This window comes from Nestor notabilis, unplaced genomic scaffold (assembly GCF_000696875.1).
Source record: "Nestor notabilis isolate BGI_N333 unplaced genomic scaffold, ASM69687v1 scaffold23365, whole genome shotgun sequence".
Taxonomy (NCBI): domain Eukaryota; kingdom Metazoa; phylum Chordata; class Aves; order Psittaciformes; family Psittacidae; genus Nestor; species Nestor notabilis.
The window spans coordinates 32,746-50,232 of NW_009930941.1; the positions used below are offsets into that span (position 1 = coordinate 32,746).

At 37.1% G+C, this 17,487-nt stretch overlaps 1 protein-coding gene across 1 annotated transcript in view; it reads right to left on the bottom strand.

The window, feature by feature from the left end:
* CDK19 (cyclin-dependent kinase 19) overlaps positions 1-17,487 on the bottom strand; it is a gene marked incomplete at its 5' end in the record, with an annotated part of 72,085 nt that overhangs the window by 26,829 nt on the left and 27,769 nt on the right. Inside the window, 2 exons of the mRNA XM_010015658.1 lie at positions 4,235-4,366; positions 5,790-5,847. Of these exons, the coding sequence (XP_010013960.1) occupies positions 4,235-4,366; positions 5,790-5,847 (190 nt within the window). The remainder of the gene's footprint in view (positions 1-4,234; positions 4,367-5,789; positions 5,848-17,487) is intronic.

A 17,487-nucleotide genomic window follows, 5' to 3' on the forward strand; every position in this document is an offset into this window, starting at 1 on the left:
ACAAGTGAGGAAAGGTAAGCAATAGAGATTTCTCAGGTTCCCAGATTTATTTTTCACACTAAATAACTCCATCCTTTTCCAGAGCAGGACAGTGCTTTAGCCTTGCTTAACTGGTGGTTGAATGATCACTCTGAAGAACTCTTTCACCAACAAAATCCACCCATATAGGATCCTATAAACCATCTGATACCACTGATCAAATATACTTTTTCTTTAATTAATGCAAGTGGCAAAGAGAGATAATATGTTCTTGTTTGATAGCACTGCTAACTATACAAGCTGCAACTTGATAAAAAACAAGCCTTAATTATGCCTTGATAGCATGCTACAAGTTGCCCCAGAATGAATCATAGTAAAGACTGTCACATGTCTTCTTAACCTATAATGAAAGTGTTCTTACTAGTTCCTTTACTTGCTAAAATATCCTTTTCTATTTTGATGTTCCTAGAGTGAAAAATAAAAATAAAAACCTAATTAATGTCTCCTTTCAAGCTGAAAGCCAGCTTACCTTTTCCTTCATTTTACCACAGCCATTTCCTTTACTTTGCTTAAAATTATAGCATTGAAGTCTTTGCCTATAAATGAAAGGAGCACTGTACCTTGCCACTTACTTCAACCTTGTTTCTTTAGTATTTTGAGTATAAAGGCATTTTCCGCTGTGCTGGAGACTTTCTAACAGTTCAGTAAATTTATTAATGTTTCCATGATTGCAAGCACTATACATTTTTGCAGTTCAGGTTACTTCTATTTGCATGTCTTACTTCTTTGCAAAAGTATTAGGATTTGATGAACACATGGAAACAGATTCTGGTTTTACTTCATGGTGCTGGAAATGCAGACCAACTTCCACAGGCTACACTCAATTTAGTAGAGATTTATATTGTGATAACGGAATACAGAGTGACCTTTGACTTCCACAACACCATTTTCCTAATTTGTATTTATCTGGTAAGTTAGTTGCTTGTAACTATGGTAGCAGATTATATAGGAAACTTCATTAACAAGTATGGCTTAGATTATAAATGTTCACGGTTCAGGAAACTAAATATTATTCCCCATGAAACCCTAACATGGGCTTTTTACTATCCTTTTAACATGCAGAAAGTAAAAGCCATTTCTGTTTTTCAGCAACACTGTTTTCCTAACTCTTGTATCTCCTTAAAAAATTATGTTATATATGTGATGAACAACTACTTGTTCTGCAAGCAAATAAATGAACAGTAGACTATTTCATTAGTATTAAGGGACAAATTAAATAAAGGGCAAAATGTCACTGAAAAACTACCTCTGAATTAATGAAATATACTTATATATTGTTTTGTGTAATATAGTTTTTTCTAAAAAGACTGTGTTTAAGTCTAGTTTTTTCCAAAAGTTAAACCCACAAAATGTAACTAAGATCGAGTCCAGAAAACAAAGACAAAAATCCTGAATGAGACCAAAATCAAATTCTAATTCCATTCCTTGATCATGTATGAGAATTATTTTACATGCAAGCAAGGCTTTATTACAAGAACAAAAACAAATTGGACACTATAGTAGACAGTGTCCAGGATATTATGAATACATTGCTAATAATTAAAATTACATGTGAAGCTAAGATAAGGAAGAGAGTATGAGATACAGAATATATAAAATATATTGAAAATAAAAACAAGACTAAGCCAGTAAAAACCTAAGCAAACATCTGAATTATGTAGCAATTATTGGACAATGTCCAGCGTGCTGCAGTAGGGAACTGATGACAATGCATTTCTAGTCCATTCAAACAAAAATATTTCTCACAATGACAAAATTGGAAGAGAATAGACTAAAGCTGGCATGACATCGCTTTTAGCCTGATTTTATTGATATTTTATAATTATGCAAAATTATGCACTATATAATAGGCATGAGAAAACAGCTACGTAAAATAAGCAGCCATACCAAGTAATGTGTCCTTTCCGTTTTCATAAATTCTTATACCTAACCACCTTTCTTCTAAATTATTATTTCCAACTGAAGAACAGTTAAATGAGAATCTTATATAATTTATGAGTTACTACTAAAAGCAATGCATTAAGGCTCCTGAGATTTATGTAGTATTAAGAGATGTTAAAGTTCTATTTCTTGCACAGAAATTTGAGAGCTTTAAGAGCTGCATCCTTTGCCAAAAGCATTAGCATTCAAGTTAAACTCTCACTAGCATGCTTAGTTCATTAAGATTACCTTTTTTTAAGTGCATATACTGCCAGAAGCAAAACACAAGTCTGGACTCATAAACTGCAAAACATCACTGCTGTCATTTTGTTACTGCTTCCTCCCTTTGCCTTAAAGCTGCACATAGATCACCTCCATGTACCTCACATGCTCTTCTAATGCTTCAGTAAGCTTACAAATCTTATCTTGCAGCTTTCCTTGTTTTCATTTCTGTATTTTTTACTTGCTGCCCAAACCGTTCTGAGTGCCCTCAGCACTCAGATTGCACATGAGGTATTATAAGACCCATTCACAACCTTCATGGGGATTCACTGGTGTGGGTCTGATACAAGAAATAAAAGCCTCAGAAATAATAAACTACTAGCAAAACCAGATCTCCCTAGAGATCATCCTCTAGAGTTTCATAGGGTCTCCTTGCCTGTGTTGGTAGTGTAGACTACAGATCCCTCAGGGCAAGAATCAAGTAATTTATGACATAATTAAAAAAAACAATGGCATTATACTAATTCATTCTTCAAAGAGATATCCTGAGATAATGGTACGTATCAGTCACCTAAATCTGCAAACAATACACTATCTATGAAAAATATCTAGTTGTCAGTCAAGGTAACTTCCCAGTACCACACACGCAGGTCAGTAACCTGGTCCACTCACTTGTGTTTTACAAAATCAACATAGTCAGGGCAGTTTAAACACCCAATTTACAGATGTTTAAAGTAATCCTGTTAGTATTTTCTTTGAACACTTCTAATAACTGTTTACCCACTACAGGGTGCGGCGAACAGAGACTTTAGAAATCAGCAGCCCTGTTTACATGGTAGCAGATGAAAAGCAGGCCCTAAGAATCTGCTTCAGACAACATCAGATTGTGCCACAACCACTGAGGGGGAACACTACAAGGCTCCATCCCCAGCACCCACTGGAGAAAACATCCTGGGAAATCAGAAGCCTCAACTGAGACAGAGCTCCAGAGGGAGGGTGCTGCCACCCAGAACTCACGCTTCAGGGTGCCAATGGCATTACAACAGACAATGCTCTGGTTGAGGTACTGAGTCACCAGCAAAAGGAGCCATGGGAGGATGTGAACAGTCTCTGCAGCATCATGAAGAACAAACAGGACACGAACAGCATCACCTCAGGGACCATGCAAAGATTTCTGGAGCATGTTGGGGTAAATTTCTTCATGCAAATATTACATGTGTCATCTCCCAGATTGGTTACTCAGGAAGAAGGAAGAATTGGTGGGGGTATGCTGGTCCACCAACTGAGATACTAGTGTAACACACGTGTTTTGTAACTCTCTGAACAAAGGCCCATAGAGCATCTCCAAAAACTTCTCTAACAGGAAAACCCCTGCAACTGCTAAGAAGGCCACCTCTGTACACATAGGAATGATTTATCACCATTAACAGACGCACACCATTTCCTTTGCATTTCTCTTCAACATATAACCTAATCATGCAGACAGGATGGCTCCTGTGCATCTCAGTGTTTTCATTCTCTACACACCTAGGCTTTAAAGCTGACGGTGCTCATGGAGCTTACTAAGTGGGAAGGAAGACAAGAGCCTGGCCACCAGCACTTCCTGAACACAGAGCTTCCTAAGTTGTCAGGAGTGTGCAGATTGTGCACAGTAGGAGACAGCCCTTTTCCTTATCCAGCTACACTTTACAGAAGCATCTGGACATGAAGCACCCTAGAAGAACACCACTTAAACAGCCTTCCGTTTTGAAGGTTTACAAGATTACAGTATTTTTAAAGCTGTATCAGAAAACCATACAAACCAATGCAAAGAATATTTTTATTTTAAAAAAAGAACAAACAAAAACTTAAAATGTCTAACATTAACCTTAACTTCTATCGAAAAATAAAAGCACAGCCCTCAAAGTTTCAATCTGGATTAATCTTTTACGGATTGGATCATACACCATCTGCTGCTACTTCAGGAAAAAACCCAGCTGGTTAGTTGATCATCATATCTACCGCAAGGCTACCCTCCTTTAAAAAACTTAAAGGAACTTACACAGGAACTTACCAATAGCCTTTGTGTAATGTCTGGCTCCAAGTAATAGCTCTGGAGCTCTGTACCAGAATGTCACCACAACTGGATCCAAGTCTGCCAATGGCTTCAAAGGTGAGTTGAACAGTCTTGCAAAACCCATATCAGCTAGGGGCAGCAGCAGGGGGAGAACATGTAAAATTTTAATACAAAGAAATCAGAATCTAACAGTATTGCTAAAAAAGCAATTATAACACAAGCTCAAAAAACATTAAAACTTACAAACCAAAGTTTCTAAGAAAGTAAGAAGTTACAACAATACTGGGCCAAATTTATCTAAGCTTAAATTCCATTCACTTAATTTATAAGACTATGAAGGATGATGTTGGTCTTTTAAGTTTTTTCATCATGGTATTGTAAAACTTTACATAACACAGACGCCTAATTATTTATATAGAACTGTAAGAGAAAACTGTTTAACTGAAGTCAATAGTAGATCTGTAATATACATTTTCTCTTTCATTTTTATGTATGTTTACAGAACTGTGAGCCTTTGTGACTGCTACATATTCACCCACAGAGCAAAAACAAAACTACTCCAATGTAGATCATTTTGCACTATTTTTGTAGGTGCGCCTGAGACATAATTTGGAGGAACAAACTCCAGAAGCAGAAAAAAGTTTTTAACTGTAACCAGTGAAATCTGTGAGTGTTCACTATTGCAGAAGTGTATTTTAAATGTAAGCATTTAATTTATGTAACTCAAAAATTCCCTCTAGAAACAATCTTGTGACATTAAGAAATGTTAGACAGGAAAATACAAAATTTGGGTCTACATTCAAAACCACACATTTTAATCCAAGTCTGAAACTTATCTTTTACACAGCTTCACTTAAATCTTTCTGCTTCCAAAGTTATAAAATGCAAAGCATAATTTTCTTGGAGTTACCTAACTAATACAAGCATATGTAACAAAAATAATTCGCTGAGTATTTTCAAATACAACGAAAGTCAATGAATAGAAAAGAGGTTTCAGCATGCTACCTCTTTCTCAATGATTGCCACATGCTTTATTAAAAACTTTACATTCACATGACTAAGAGGCTTATGATCTCAACAGGTAATTAGATTTCGGATAAAGACCATTACAATTACATGTGTTTCCCACCTTGACGCCAAATAGCCTTTTGCATAGCAAACCTTTGGACTTCTACAAACACAACACATCATTGATGTTATTTATACACAAATAATTAAGAACAAATGTAATATATAAATAACAATATCGTCCTAACTAATCATACTAGGAGTCAAAAGAACCCTGGCTATAGCCATTGTTCTACACGCTTATTACTTTCTTGTTTCCTACAGATGCTCTCATCTCATCAAATATCCTTGGCAAGCTTTACAAATGCCTACTGTGTTTGGAATCTCTCAAGCTTGTAAACTCAGTGAATAAGACTTACAATTGAACTAGATGCTGTGCACACATACGCTCTAAGAATAACGAAGACTTGTCTCCACCTTACACTGAAGATGCATTTTTAAGTAATTACTTAGCTGTGCAATGAAATTATTTTAAAATGTTTACCTATTTTGACTCTTCCTCTTTCAGGACCTTCACCCATAACCAGAATGTTTGCTGGTTTCTGGAAAACAAAAAGCAGCATATTTAGTTGACCAGTCTTTGATGATTATCTCCAAGAATACCTTTATTCTAAAATGAAAACATTTCTATAAATACCTTTTGAAGTCTAAAATTACCATACCTTTATGTTTTGACGACATTTAGGTTTTACTTCTAGTTACCAATCTCACAATTAGAAAAATAGTAAAGTGCTTTGACATTTCACAGTAAGAAATACAATCTTTAATTAAATTTGCATTCCCATTTTTACCAGAATGGTCACATTCACTGGGGAGATTTTCTTCTGCAGGAAAATTTTATACCAGGCTAGCAGTTATGCTACACATCAGTGATCTGGCAAGAACTACTTTTGCTTGTATAACGTATTGAAAATGATGCCAAATCTTGGTATTCAAATACACAGATGAGAGTTGCTTTTGTTATCATCATATATAACTACATTTTTGGACCTGTGCTTGGTTTTGGTGTACGAATGATTAAAATCACATTGGTAAAACTGCTTTTTTCCACCAACTAAGTTGATTTCATGCTCTGAGAATTCATTTAAAACATGAGTATGCACAGACTACATCCACAAGCTTTTGACAGTGTAGATAGCAGCTTTACAAGTAGAGCAAAAACCTTCATAGGAATTTTATGTGATCTGGAGTTGTTCACAAGCAGCCACTTGTGAACACCATATAAAATCTGCACATGACATCACAGCAATTGTTCTGCAATTAGGACCTAGGTTCCCTCAGACATCAATAGTCATTCCTTGGAACTTTTTCCCCTATTGTGCTAAACAACTGTAAAAAAGTAAACAAGTTTGAAAATATTAAGTGATTTGAATGAAGAGATGCACTCAAAGCAGACTTTTTGGAAGGTTCATCTGAACATTAATTATATTAAAAATCTCTAATGCCTGAAGAGGTCTGCTCGAGCAGGAGTTTTTCAAGAATCTAAGAGATGTCCAGAAAGCCAACATCATAATCTCCATTTCTAAGTTCCTAACGCTTCCCACTATTTACCTGAAATGAGACGCACAAACATAATTTGGCTCAAAATTACAAATCCTTAATATTTTTAAAAAGGAAAAACCACCAAAAAACAAAATCACTCTTCTTTCTCCCTCCCACACCTCACCCCCAGTGCTAGACTGCTTCTTCCCTGGCTCCAGTCATAGTCTCTCTTTCCAGATGTCATTGCATCTTTTATTCCTCCTTTTTTAATCTCAGGATAATTCTCAACACCATCCCAGTGTTTGACCACCCTCACAGTGAAAAACAGTTTCTTCATACATCTGATCTACACCCATTCCCTCTCAAACTGTCACTGGATATCATTGAGAAGAGTCTGGCTCAGTTTTCCTTACTCCTGCTTATCAGGTACGCATACACACTGGCAAGATCCTCTCTAAGCCTTCTCTTCTTGAGGCTGAACAGTCTCAGCTCCCTCAGCCTCAAAAAGACACTGAATCCCCGCTAAGCAACTTAGTGGCCCTGTACATACAGGGGATACACTAGATGGGAATCTATGGAAAGAAAGGGACTTGTCCACTGATGTATTTTTACATCAGAATGTTTTAAAAAGATGTTGTTCCACTTAAATTTTAAATATGTAATCCACTGAGGATCAGAACCCTGCTCAGAAAGCTGCAGAGAAGCAAGCTAATTTATAAACTTACCAGATTTCATGTTCATTAGCTCTACTGAATCTCTCCATCTGAGAGAGTCATGGCAAGGAAAAGAGAGGGAAAACAGAGAAGGAATAAAGTGGGAAACAACTGCAAACTTAGTCTTATTTCCAAAAGAGCAAGTGCTTCTCGTGAGGTACCACCACCAATGTGGAGATGACAGGCATTTTATGGATGGCATCCTGGTGCCTGTGGGATCCTCACTGACCCACAGGCTGCTGTCTCAATAACAGCTTGCACCATGGTGACTTCCTGCAAGGCGAGAAGTCTTGGTTCAAACTTGGTTCAAAAGTCAGAAGGAGAAAACATCTGAACTCTATTTTCCACGAGAGCAAAGTATCCACTTAGTTATTTGGCTACTAAAAAGGTAAGAACTTTCCAAATTCCTCTTGCTAATCAGAGCTGTTCTGGTTAGGAAAGCATTTTCAACTGTATGTACGCTGAATCAGTTAAGAGTAACACTAACCTGATAGGACCCATCCTTCTGAGATGAGACAAATGTTATCCAGCTCATGTACCCATGAATTTTTACTTAATGAAAATAAACAGCTTCAGGGCAGCTTAAAACATAGGTTGGGTTTTTTTTATGTGTGGTTATTTTATATAATAGTAGGTTACATACTGTAAAGTAAAACTCCTCACCTCCCCAGACTCCTCATGATACACAAGCCACACTGAGAACAACCCGACCCTCATGGTTTGGCTGAACAAGTGGCACCAAGGTAGAGTAGAAGAACTTCAGGTGTTCATGTATGGAGGAAAGACCTTGGGTTATTTCAGAGGGATTAATTTGGCGTGAGAGATCCTCAGGGAAGTAAGTAATGAATGTTTCCATCATGAGGTAAGAGAGAGAACTGCTAAGGGGAATGCAAATAACTTCTGCGTTTTGGAGAAGGGAGAACATGTTAGTCTAATCTCCGGATATACAGCAGTTTAAGTATCAAAACATTTTACTCTGAGATCATCACTTAATAGTCTGCTATAGAACTACAGTCTAGTATAATATAGTTACTATACAGTTGCAAAAAACAGATTAAAAAGTGGGAATAAGATAAATTAAAAAGCCCTGTACTTCATGTATGTGCAGGCTACATGCAGGTTATAAGCACCTGTCTAGTTCCTGAAACAAATCCTACTGCTGTTCATGTGATGAAGAAAATGGGATTTTAAGAGGAAACAACCATGAAGGCCCAAGCAGCTAAGAGACCAAAACCTGACACATACTTAAAGTAAATCGTATCTGTCTCTGAGAGGTCAGAATTTTATTCAAGAAAGTTTGAGATGCCCTGATTAAAATCATTAAATAACACCTTAGTAAAGGGTGAGGAAACTCAACAAGAATTACACTTCTGAACCAGTTACATCCCAATTAATATCCTATTTTCCTCAAACTCCCCCTTTGCTGAGAACACAAAACACCAGCTGTGAAGCAAAGTGATGATACTGCATCTTTACCTATCTAGTTACTATAGAAACAACAGAAACAGTAAGAGTCAGAAACCTCACACTTAAGATCAGCTACAAAAACGAAGAGACAAATCCCTGCTGAGAAATACAGTTGAGGTTGTACTGTCTAAAGAACATTTGCAAAAAGAGCAAGGTCAATAGCAACAAACAACTGGAGCAAAAATCCAAAATATCTGCAAAAAGGGATGTAGCTGATAATGGTTTCTTTACAAATAATATGCACAGATAATAGTATTTACTTTTATCTATCAGCGGGAGAGTAGGAATAAAGCAATTAACAGATCTTGGTGGGAGAGAAATGAAAATGTTGGGCTAAGAAGTATCTTTTCATAAATAAGAGTCATGAATGGGACTCATACGGACATCCATATTATCTTAATCAATATGCTTCCTATTTAAATATTTAGGCAGTAGATCAGAAGAAATGCATAAGGAAAAGAAACCAACTATGGACTTGAAAGAGCATAATGGGTCAAAACAAGAAAAACAGTCTAACAATAGATGGCAATACTTTAGTTTTAATGGTTATTGTTGTTATCTCCATAAGTACAGTGGTGACACAATTCTTCTGAGATTTGGTGCAGAATTACAGTCCTGTGAGAAAACGACCATAGGGACATACCACTTTTCATACACCATTCTTTATTGTTTATATCCAAACAAATGTGTTTCCCGTTTGGAATGTATCACGGGACAAAGAATAATCTGAAATTAGGAGGCTTCTATTGTAAAAGAGATTGAAAGTCTTCCAGATAAAAGCTCCCTCCACAATTACAGAAACTGGCTTGTGATGAGGTCTTTGCAAGTCTCGATTATTTTGAAAAAGCAATTGCAAATAGCAGAGTGTTGGTACATAGATGCACTTCTCATTTCACAAGCCAAAACAAGAGCAGTGATGATTTTATCTTTAGCTTTTAGCACACTGCTCTACAAATGACAAAGTTCTTTAGTAAGACGACAGCGTTCCACTCCACAGGCACTACTCAAAAGACCACTGAGCCTTCAGGTTCAGGATTAGGAGGGAGCTGCAGATTGTTCAGAGAAATCCATAAACAAAGCTTTTGTTCTTCTCACCTGCAAGGAAACGTAGGAACTTCCCTGCCTTAGGTATACACTGTTCAGACTCAGACATTGTCTTCAGATCAGTATACTGGCACACTGGTACCAACGTTTTTGCATAAGATTTGATCTAATTTATGTAGAGTTTAAAAAAAAATGGTTCTTAAAAGATTTTATTATGCACTGCAAACCTCCAAATCATTATAACTTGCATTTTAATTACCTTCCATATATTGAAATACATATAGGAAAAATTGTTAGCCTTACACACTGTAAACTCACATTAAGAGTCACTGTTCTGATTACACAGAATCACTTTCAATTTGGTTTTTTGTCAGTTGTTATCCTTAATTTTCAAAAAAATCACACCCTATCCCATTGTATTTTTTGCCTACCAGTGTAATCCATACAGTTTACTAACAGTTTCTCTACTCTGTTGATATGATTGACCTTGCAAAGCAGTATCATTAACAAAGCCCATCAAGATAATTATCATTCAATTCAAATCAGTAACATTTCTACAGATACCATCAAATAAAGCTGATCACTACAGTGCATGAACTAAAAAGGTAGCAAAATCACAAGGAATGCAAAACGCTTTGAAGAGATAAATCATTCAACTGAACTCAAAAATTGTTTATATCTAAAAAGGAGGGAAAAAAATCAGAAGCAAACACATTAAGTAAATATATGATAACACAGAAAGCGAAGACAATCACAGAGGGCCTTTACAGGCAAATTAAAAATGAAATGTCAGTACAGAAGTTACTATACAATAAAGAAAATACAAACAAGTGTGTATGTATAAAATTTTACAACTAAGTGTCACCAGACTGTTATCTTAAAAAAGTTTCAAAACCATACTTGATTATCATTAGAGGAACATTTGTGACAAAAAAAAAAACAATTGAAAATGTACTCATAGCACAGAGGAAACTAATGCATTTAAACATAGTTATCAATATGGTACTAATATATACATGGTAACATCTAGTTTTAGCTCCATTCTTGCGTCTTATAGTTTCAAAATGAAGCATATAAAGAACTGATAAAGACATGCAAGCATGTGCTGCTATTTGAGAGGGACAAAAAAAATCTTTTGCATAGTTCTGAGAAAAACTGAACAGTTAATCATAAAACATGCTGTCAGATTACATTACAGACTTACGTATTTCATAGCTGCTGAAATATGGTCAAAATAGTCATGAATTCCAGATAACAGAAACTCTAATAGCAACTAGAAGTACTGAATTTACCTCAAGCTCTGTGACTGATGGTAAAAAGTATCACTAGCTAGAAGTAGGAACAAACTGCATGTAAAATATCTGAAATATTTCTTTGGAATGCCCTGGATAAAGACTTTGGTTAAACACATTCCTTGCCTGTATCCGTTACATGTTGAGAGAGGAAACACACTGTTTTCATATTGAAACTAGCTAGCTATCCAAGAATCTTTCCATGTTTATGTATATTTATAAAACTTTTCTCTGCACAAAAAACAGAAGTAAAAGAATGCAGAAATACTAAAACTATGTCCATAGTGCAACCACAGATCTGCACACATTTAGAAAAAGTCCCTGAAATAAACTTAAGGTTACCTAGCCTACAACAGCAAAGATGTGACTATGTGGGCTTCGTTACAGGTTGATTTAAAACAGCCCGTGAATCTGGATGCTTATCTGGAGGATCAGACAAAATCGTACAATGCTTTGGGATGGACAGGACGTCTGGAGGTTATCTCATGCCAATCCTGTTCATAACAGGGCCAACTTCAAAGTTAGAGCCAACTTTGAAGCTGCATCAGGTTGCTGACTGTCATAACCAAGGGAGCTGTAATTCTCCAAGAACAGTAGTTCCTCAGACTTCCTGGTGGGCATTCCCTGGCACTGGCTGATGAAAAATAAGTTTCCCATCACCTAATAAAACGTCTCTTGTTGAATCATGTGTCTGTTCCCCCTTCTCCTTCTCAACACTTCATCTTCTCTACAGCCCCCCTTAGGCAGTTAAAATCCACTCTGGAAACACTGCATGCTGGTGAGTGCAGTGGCAGTACAGTTTATGCACACAAAGCTATTTCCGTCACCCTGTTGTGTTTGTATTGCACCTCTGGCTGAAGAGGTACATAGCTACATGCTTAACACTGGAAACGCATATTTGAGATGACAGTGTCAGCTAGAATTCTAGAGTCTAGAACAAATACAATTCACCATGGGAAAGACAGACCCTACCCCCTCCGCCTTCATGTTAACTAAATTACATATAATCACACATAGAACTGCCCAGCACATTCTATTCAAGGTGTTATGACTTCAGTTAATCTCATATATAGCCACCCTTATAATAATTAAATCAGTGGTGAGGTAGAATATTTTTCTGGTTTATGTCATTTTTCATAGGTTGGATGTTCTCCTGAGAGGTAATTAAGCATGTACCTTAACTGACATTCATTCTTTCAATTCACTCCCCTCAATTCTATCCATGCCAGAAGTGGGCAAAACATCCATGTTCCTTGTAAGAATGCTCTGCTCTAAAAACGATTTGAAGCAATGGTTTCTAAGGCAATTGCTAGAAAATAGATTTAATTTACAAACTCAAGGTGTTTGATTGTTGTTGAAACAGGAAAAGACTATTCACCGAACTCTACTGGCTAGTTAATCAATGGATAACGTAGTTGTAGTAATGTCACTGGAAAATTGACTGCAAACAAAAGGTGAATATAAAATAAAAGTAAACGCAAGAGGAGAATATAATTCTGGGTTACATAAAAGTTCAGAAATGAAACAATCCTCCTTTCGCATGCCATTTCTCTCAGCCTTCTAAAGGCTGACAGAGCATTAAATTAACTGCAAGACAAAAATGAAAACTCCAGACAACTTTGGATGCTGGACATTGCTTCTATTACAACAATCTTCACAATGTGCTAGTGTACTGGTGGCTTCACCCAAATCAATGACAATGCAGTTCAAGTGGAAAAGGAAAGAATGAAAAACCCTCACATTAGAAGAATGCCAAAACATTGACACAAATTAAATTTTGTGTTGCTATGCAACATTATCCAAAGCATTCTGTTGGTGCTAGTGCTGCAATAGCATACTTGAACTTAATATGTTACATGTAACCTTGAGAAGGACAAAGAAGGGAGAAGACAGAAATAAAGAGAAAAATATGACCATAAATTACCAATGAAAAATAAAATGTCATAAAGCAAATGTTTAATACACTGAATTCACATTGTCCCTGGGATTTTCAACACATTACAGTACACACTCCAGCAAAATACCCATGAAGCTACTCAGCAATTATCTGGGGCCTTGCCTTTAGACCTTGTCTGAGCTCTCTGGGACCACCAAGCACAGCACAGGACAAGACAGATTGCTCAACCTCTGCTACCCCATTTTTAAACAGTGCAGATGTGTAGGCCCATCATGTATGGGAACAGAACAAAGACTCACCTCAGAAATAATTTGGAAGAATGTTCTGCTTTTTAATGTATTACAAAGAGGAAATGGATAAATAAATTTTATTCCATAAAAGTACAGTCAAACTTTTTCTCTGCTGGGGCTCCAAGAGACATCCTGAATGCCCCACACACTGCTGTCAAACCAAGTCAATGCATCTCTCCTATCAAGTCCTTATTAGGTATTCATCACACATGGTCTTTACTAAGAGTAACTACCAAAAGGCAAATAAACTGAGAAGATACTTCCACATGTGAAATATTACAAACACTATCACTCTCTTCACCTTTTTAAAGGCAAGAGCAGAGAGACGGTAAGTCTGACAGAACACTAACATAAGAAAGCCTATGACTGTACTAAGCTTTGAACTAGAATTCAAAAGGAGGGGGAAACAAGATGATGCGGTTCTCACCTGATCCAGCTGTTGGAACTCAGTATTACTTTGCTTCTGTTACAGCAGCATGAAAATTAGATACTGCAATTGCTATATCTGGTAATTATTTCAGTTGTAGCACTAAATTCCACCACTGCCAAATCCTGGTATTTGTTTTACACAATGTGATAAGTGAGGTTTGTTCATCAAAAGGTTTAAGGGGTAGTGTTGCTTGTTATACTTTAAGAAACTCTTTGTAACTGTTGTTTGTGAAACATCTTTTTTCTTTGTGAAGGGAAACTCTTTATTAAAGTAGGATAAATGTTTTTAGAGAAGGAAAAGGAAGGGGGGCTGGGTGGTTCGACTCGGTATCTTGTTGCAGAATGTTGTAAAACTTATAACCATATAAAGAATGGAGGTTGAGGGAGTGGTTAGCCTAATGAGAGAAACTTCTTGAAACTCTTCGAAACTTCTGGAAGCTTCTCGAAACTTCTCGATGGTGAAACCCCAGCAACGAAAAGGAACCAATGGAAAGGAGCCACGCCAATATCTGGGCAAAAGAGATAACGGGATTGGCTGAAGCCGAAATAACTGGACAAAAGGGAAAACGGGATTGGCTGAAGCCAAAATCGAGAGGTATAAGGGACAGCCTCCCAGGGGACCGGTGTGCGTCTTGCGTGGAGAGGGGACTCCCCGGCGCATCTAGCGCTGTTTTTTTATCTGCTACCGCTTGCTCAATTCAATAAAATTTACGTTTTGAAACGAGAGTGGCTCACTCGTTTATGACACACAATATTCTCACTACTCCTCTTGGCTTAGTAGGGTTATTAAGACAGGAGAAGGAAGCCTCTATCCAATCAAAGGACAAATGACTGAAAGTGAGACTGCTGACACTGTCATAAAACATTTTGTTAATTGCCTTTCACGAAGTATCTTTGGCAGTAAAACTCCAATACCTTCATTCCCCTGAGAGTCTGGTAGAGTCAAAGAATTAACAAAGCTTTTCTGACTGCAATAAATAATATAATACCAAATGAACAGAGATAAATGTAACCCATTTTCATTATACACCAGCTTCTGCTTGGACAGCTTAGATGGACTGAATTAGTTTGAAATATTGGAAGTCCTTTAATGTAAATTTCAGAAGAGAAAAAGAAAAAGGTATCATGGTTACCTAGAAAGGTAACTTCCATGTCAAGTAGCTCTTACAAGTCCCTTTTTGTCTACACACGGACATGGGAATATAGCTGAAGGGACTCAGAGCTACAGAACACATTTCTTTTTTATTATTTTAGGATATAAACTTCTGGCAAGACTTAGAAAAGCAATAAATACATAAAGTTTTACAAGATTTTAGCAATTAAAGGTTTACATCTAGTAATATTTCATATAGTTTAATTAGCTCATGTCAATTTATTATACATTACTTTGTAGCATCAAGATACATTTTTTATCCACTCTTCATATGTGCTGTTTTTCTATGCTTACAATCTCAAGGAAAAAAAGGTGAGGTCCTGTCTCTTCTTCCCTCCTCCTTTCATGTTGAGTCTAAAGACTAAAAAATCTGACCATACATGATCAATTTAAATGCCTGTTATACTATAGCATCAACTTTTCCTTTGTGTGGAAATAATCTAGAGCAGTGATTTACAATGTAACCCAAATCTCTCTATAGTCTTTCTCATACTATCTCCTTGAAGCAAGCTCGCAGCTTCCAGTATTTGCAGGGCTAAGTTAAATGTCCCTTTTTCATCATGATTTGTCCAGCACATCAGTTTTCAGACATCAGGAAGAAATTTTATTACCCTAATACAAGCCTTGACGTCTACAGCAAGACTAATTGGGATTTAACAGTCCACCGGATTGTAAAGTCTTCAGCTTATGGACCCAGTCACCATGTGCCAAACAACTTACTAATGTATCAGTTGAGGCAGCACAATCTCATGTGGCTTGCTATGCTAAAAAGCAACTATGAACTGCAAAGCAAACAGATGGACAAAGTACCACTGCTCAGCTGACATGTTCATGACACACAAAGATAAGCAAAACATACCCTTTAAAATCCATCCTAATAGAAACTCTTCCCCTAATTCACCACCACTGTGTTTGCCCAAAGCACCGGATTAAATATCTCTCCACTTCTCAGTTTTCTGACTTTTGGGGGATCCTGAGGCCCACTCAGGTGCTGACTTTTAAGGAGCCAACCACCAATGGCCAGCTTCTCTAGCAACACTTGTATTTCAGGCCGTCTTACAAAGTTGAAGAAAATAGATTCTCCTAGTTTCCAGTTGGAGGTTGTCTCAGGGTGTCTCCATCTGAACAAGCAGCTACAGAGTAACTGTGGTCTGCCTAGGGCATGCTACAACTGTGGCTACAAATGCTCAATTTCATTTTCAGTTATTTAAAAGTGCAACTGTTTCACAACACTAATCAGAACTTACAGGAGAGCAGAACCCCCACACTATCTCAAGAGCTGCCCAACATCATGCAGCCCACAGCTCCACAACTGTGCCCCGCAGAACAGGCCTCCTGGGTAGCTGGTGTGCTCTGCCCCTGCACCAACAGCTGCCTCTTGTGCTCAAGGTGCTCTGTCATGGCTGGGCTGCAATGGTTTCTTTGGATTAAAAGGCATTACTGAGATTTTATGAGATGGTGAACCTAAGGAGACACAGTAAAACATTTTTGGATACACTGTTACACCAGTCTTCAGTATTAGATTTCAATATTACAATGCTAGTAAAAGATCAACACAATATGATGATCTGCTTTAGTCTTTTTAGGCTATTTTCGTGTAGAAGAAAAGGTTAGGCCAAGGTAACTAAATGTTTACAGATAGACTTATAAGTTACAAGATTTCTACTTGGTTTCTGAAGCCTGAGATTTATATGTTGCCTGCCAGTTTCAGATACTGCTACACCCAAATGAGATTGAGATATTAAGGAGCACATCTGCATGTTTTTACGTTAATTATGATTTTATAATGTTTCTCAGTACAAAGTAGTTTTAATGTATGCACCCTCTGTAAAATTTAGAAGAATGCTGCATTTACTTTCTGCTCATTTCATCCGTAAATACTATGAAAAGGAGTCTGAATGTTCAGCCGGCATTCAAATTCTTATGGTATTCCTTCTGTAGTATAAACTGCAATCTTCACTGCAGCAAAAGCTCAGGCTGACAATAAAGGTCTATATGGTCTAGAGCTGACTGAAGAATTGAAGACCTAATGCTTAAATCAACAATAATTCAGAATTATCAGCGCCTCAAAAAAATTTGAAACATTCTCACCAAGACAATTCTTCAGATAAAGTAAAGGTTACTGTGCTTAAGCAGCACCAATTTAATAATTTTCTAACAGACCAGGCAGGAACAAGCATAAACAATCTCAATCCATAATGTGCTTTTGTTAACAACCACGAAGAACTGAAAGGTACAGGTCTAGAATACTGCTATTCCAAACATGAGTGAACACTGCCTACACAGCCTCCCAATTCAAGCTTTTTACTGTTCATTTATGCAACCCTTCTTGTACACAAAGGACACAATGGGTAGAGTACTGAATAAACATCTCCTGCTTTGGAAAGCTCCAGTCTGAGAGATGCCAGAGCAGCA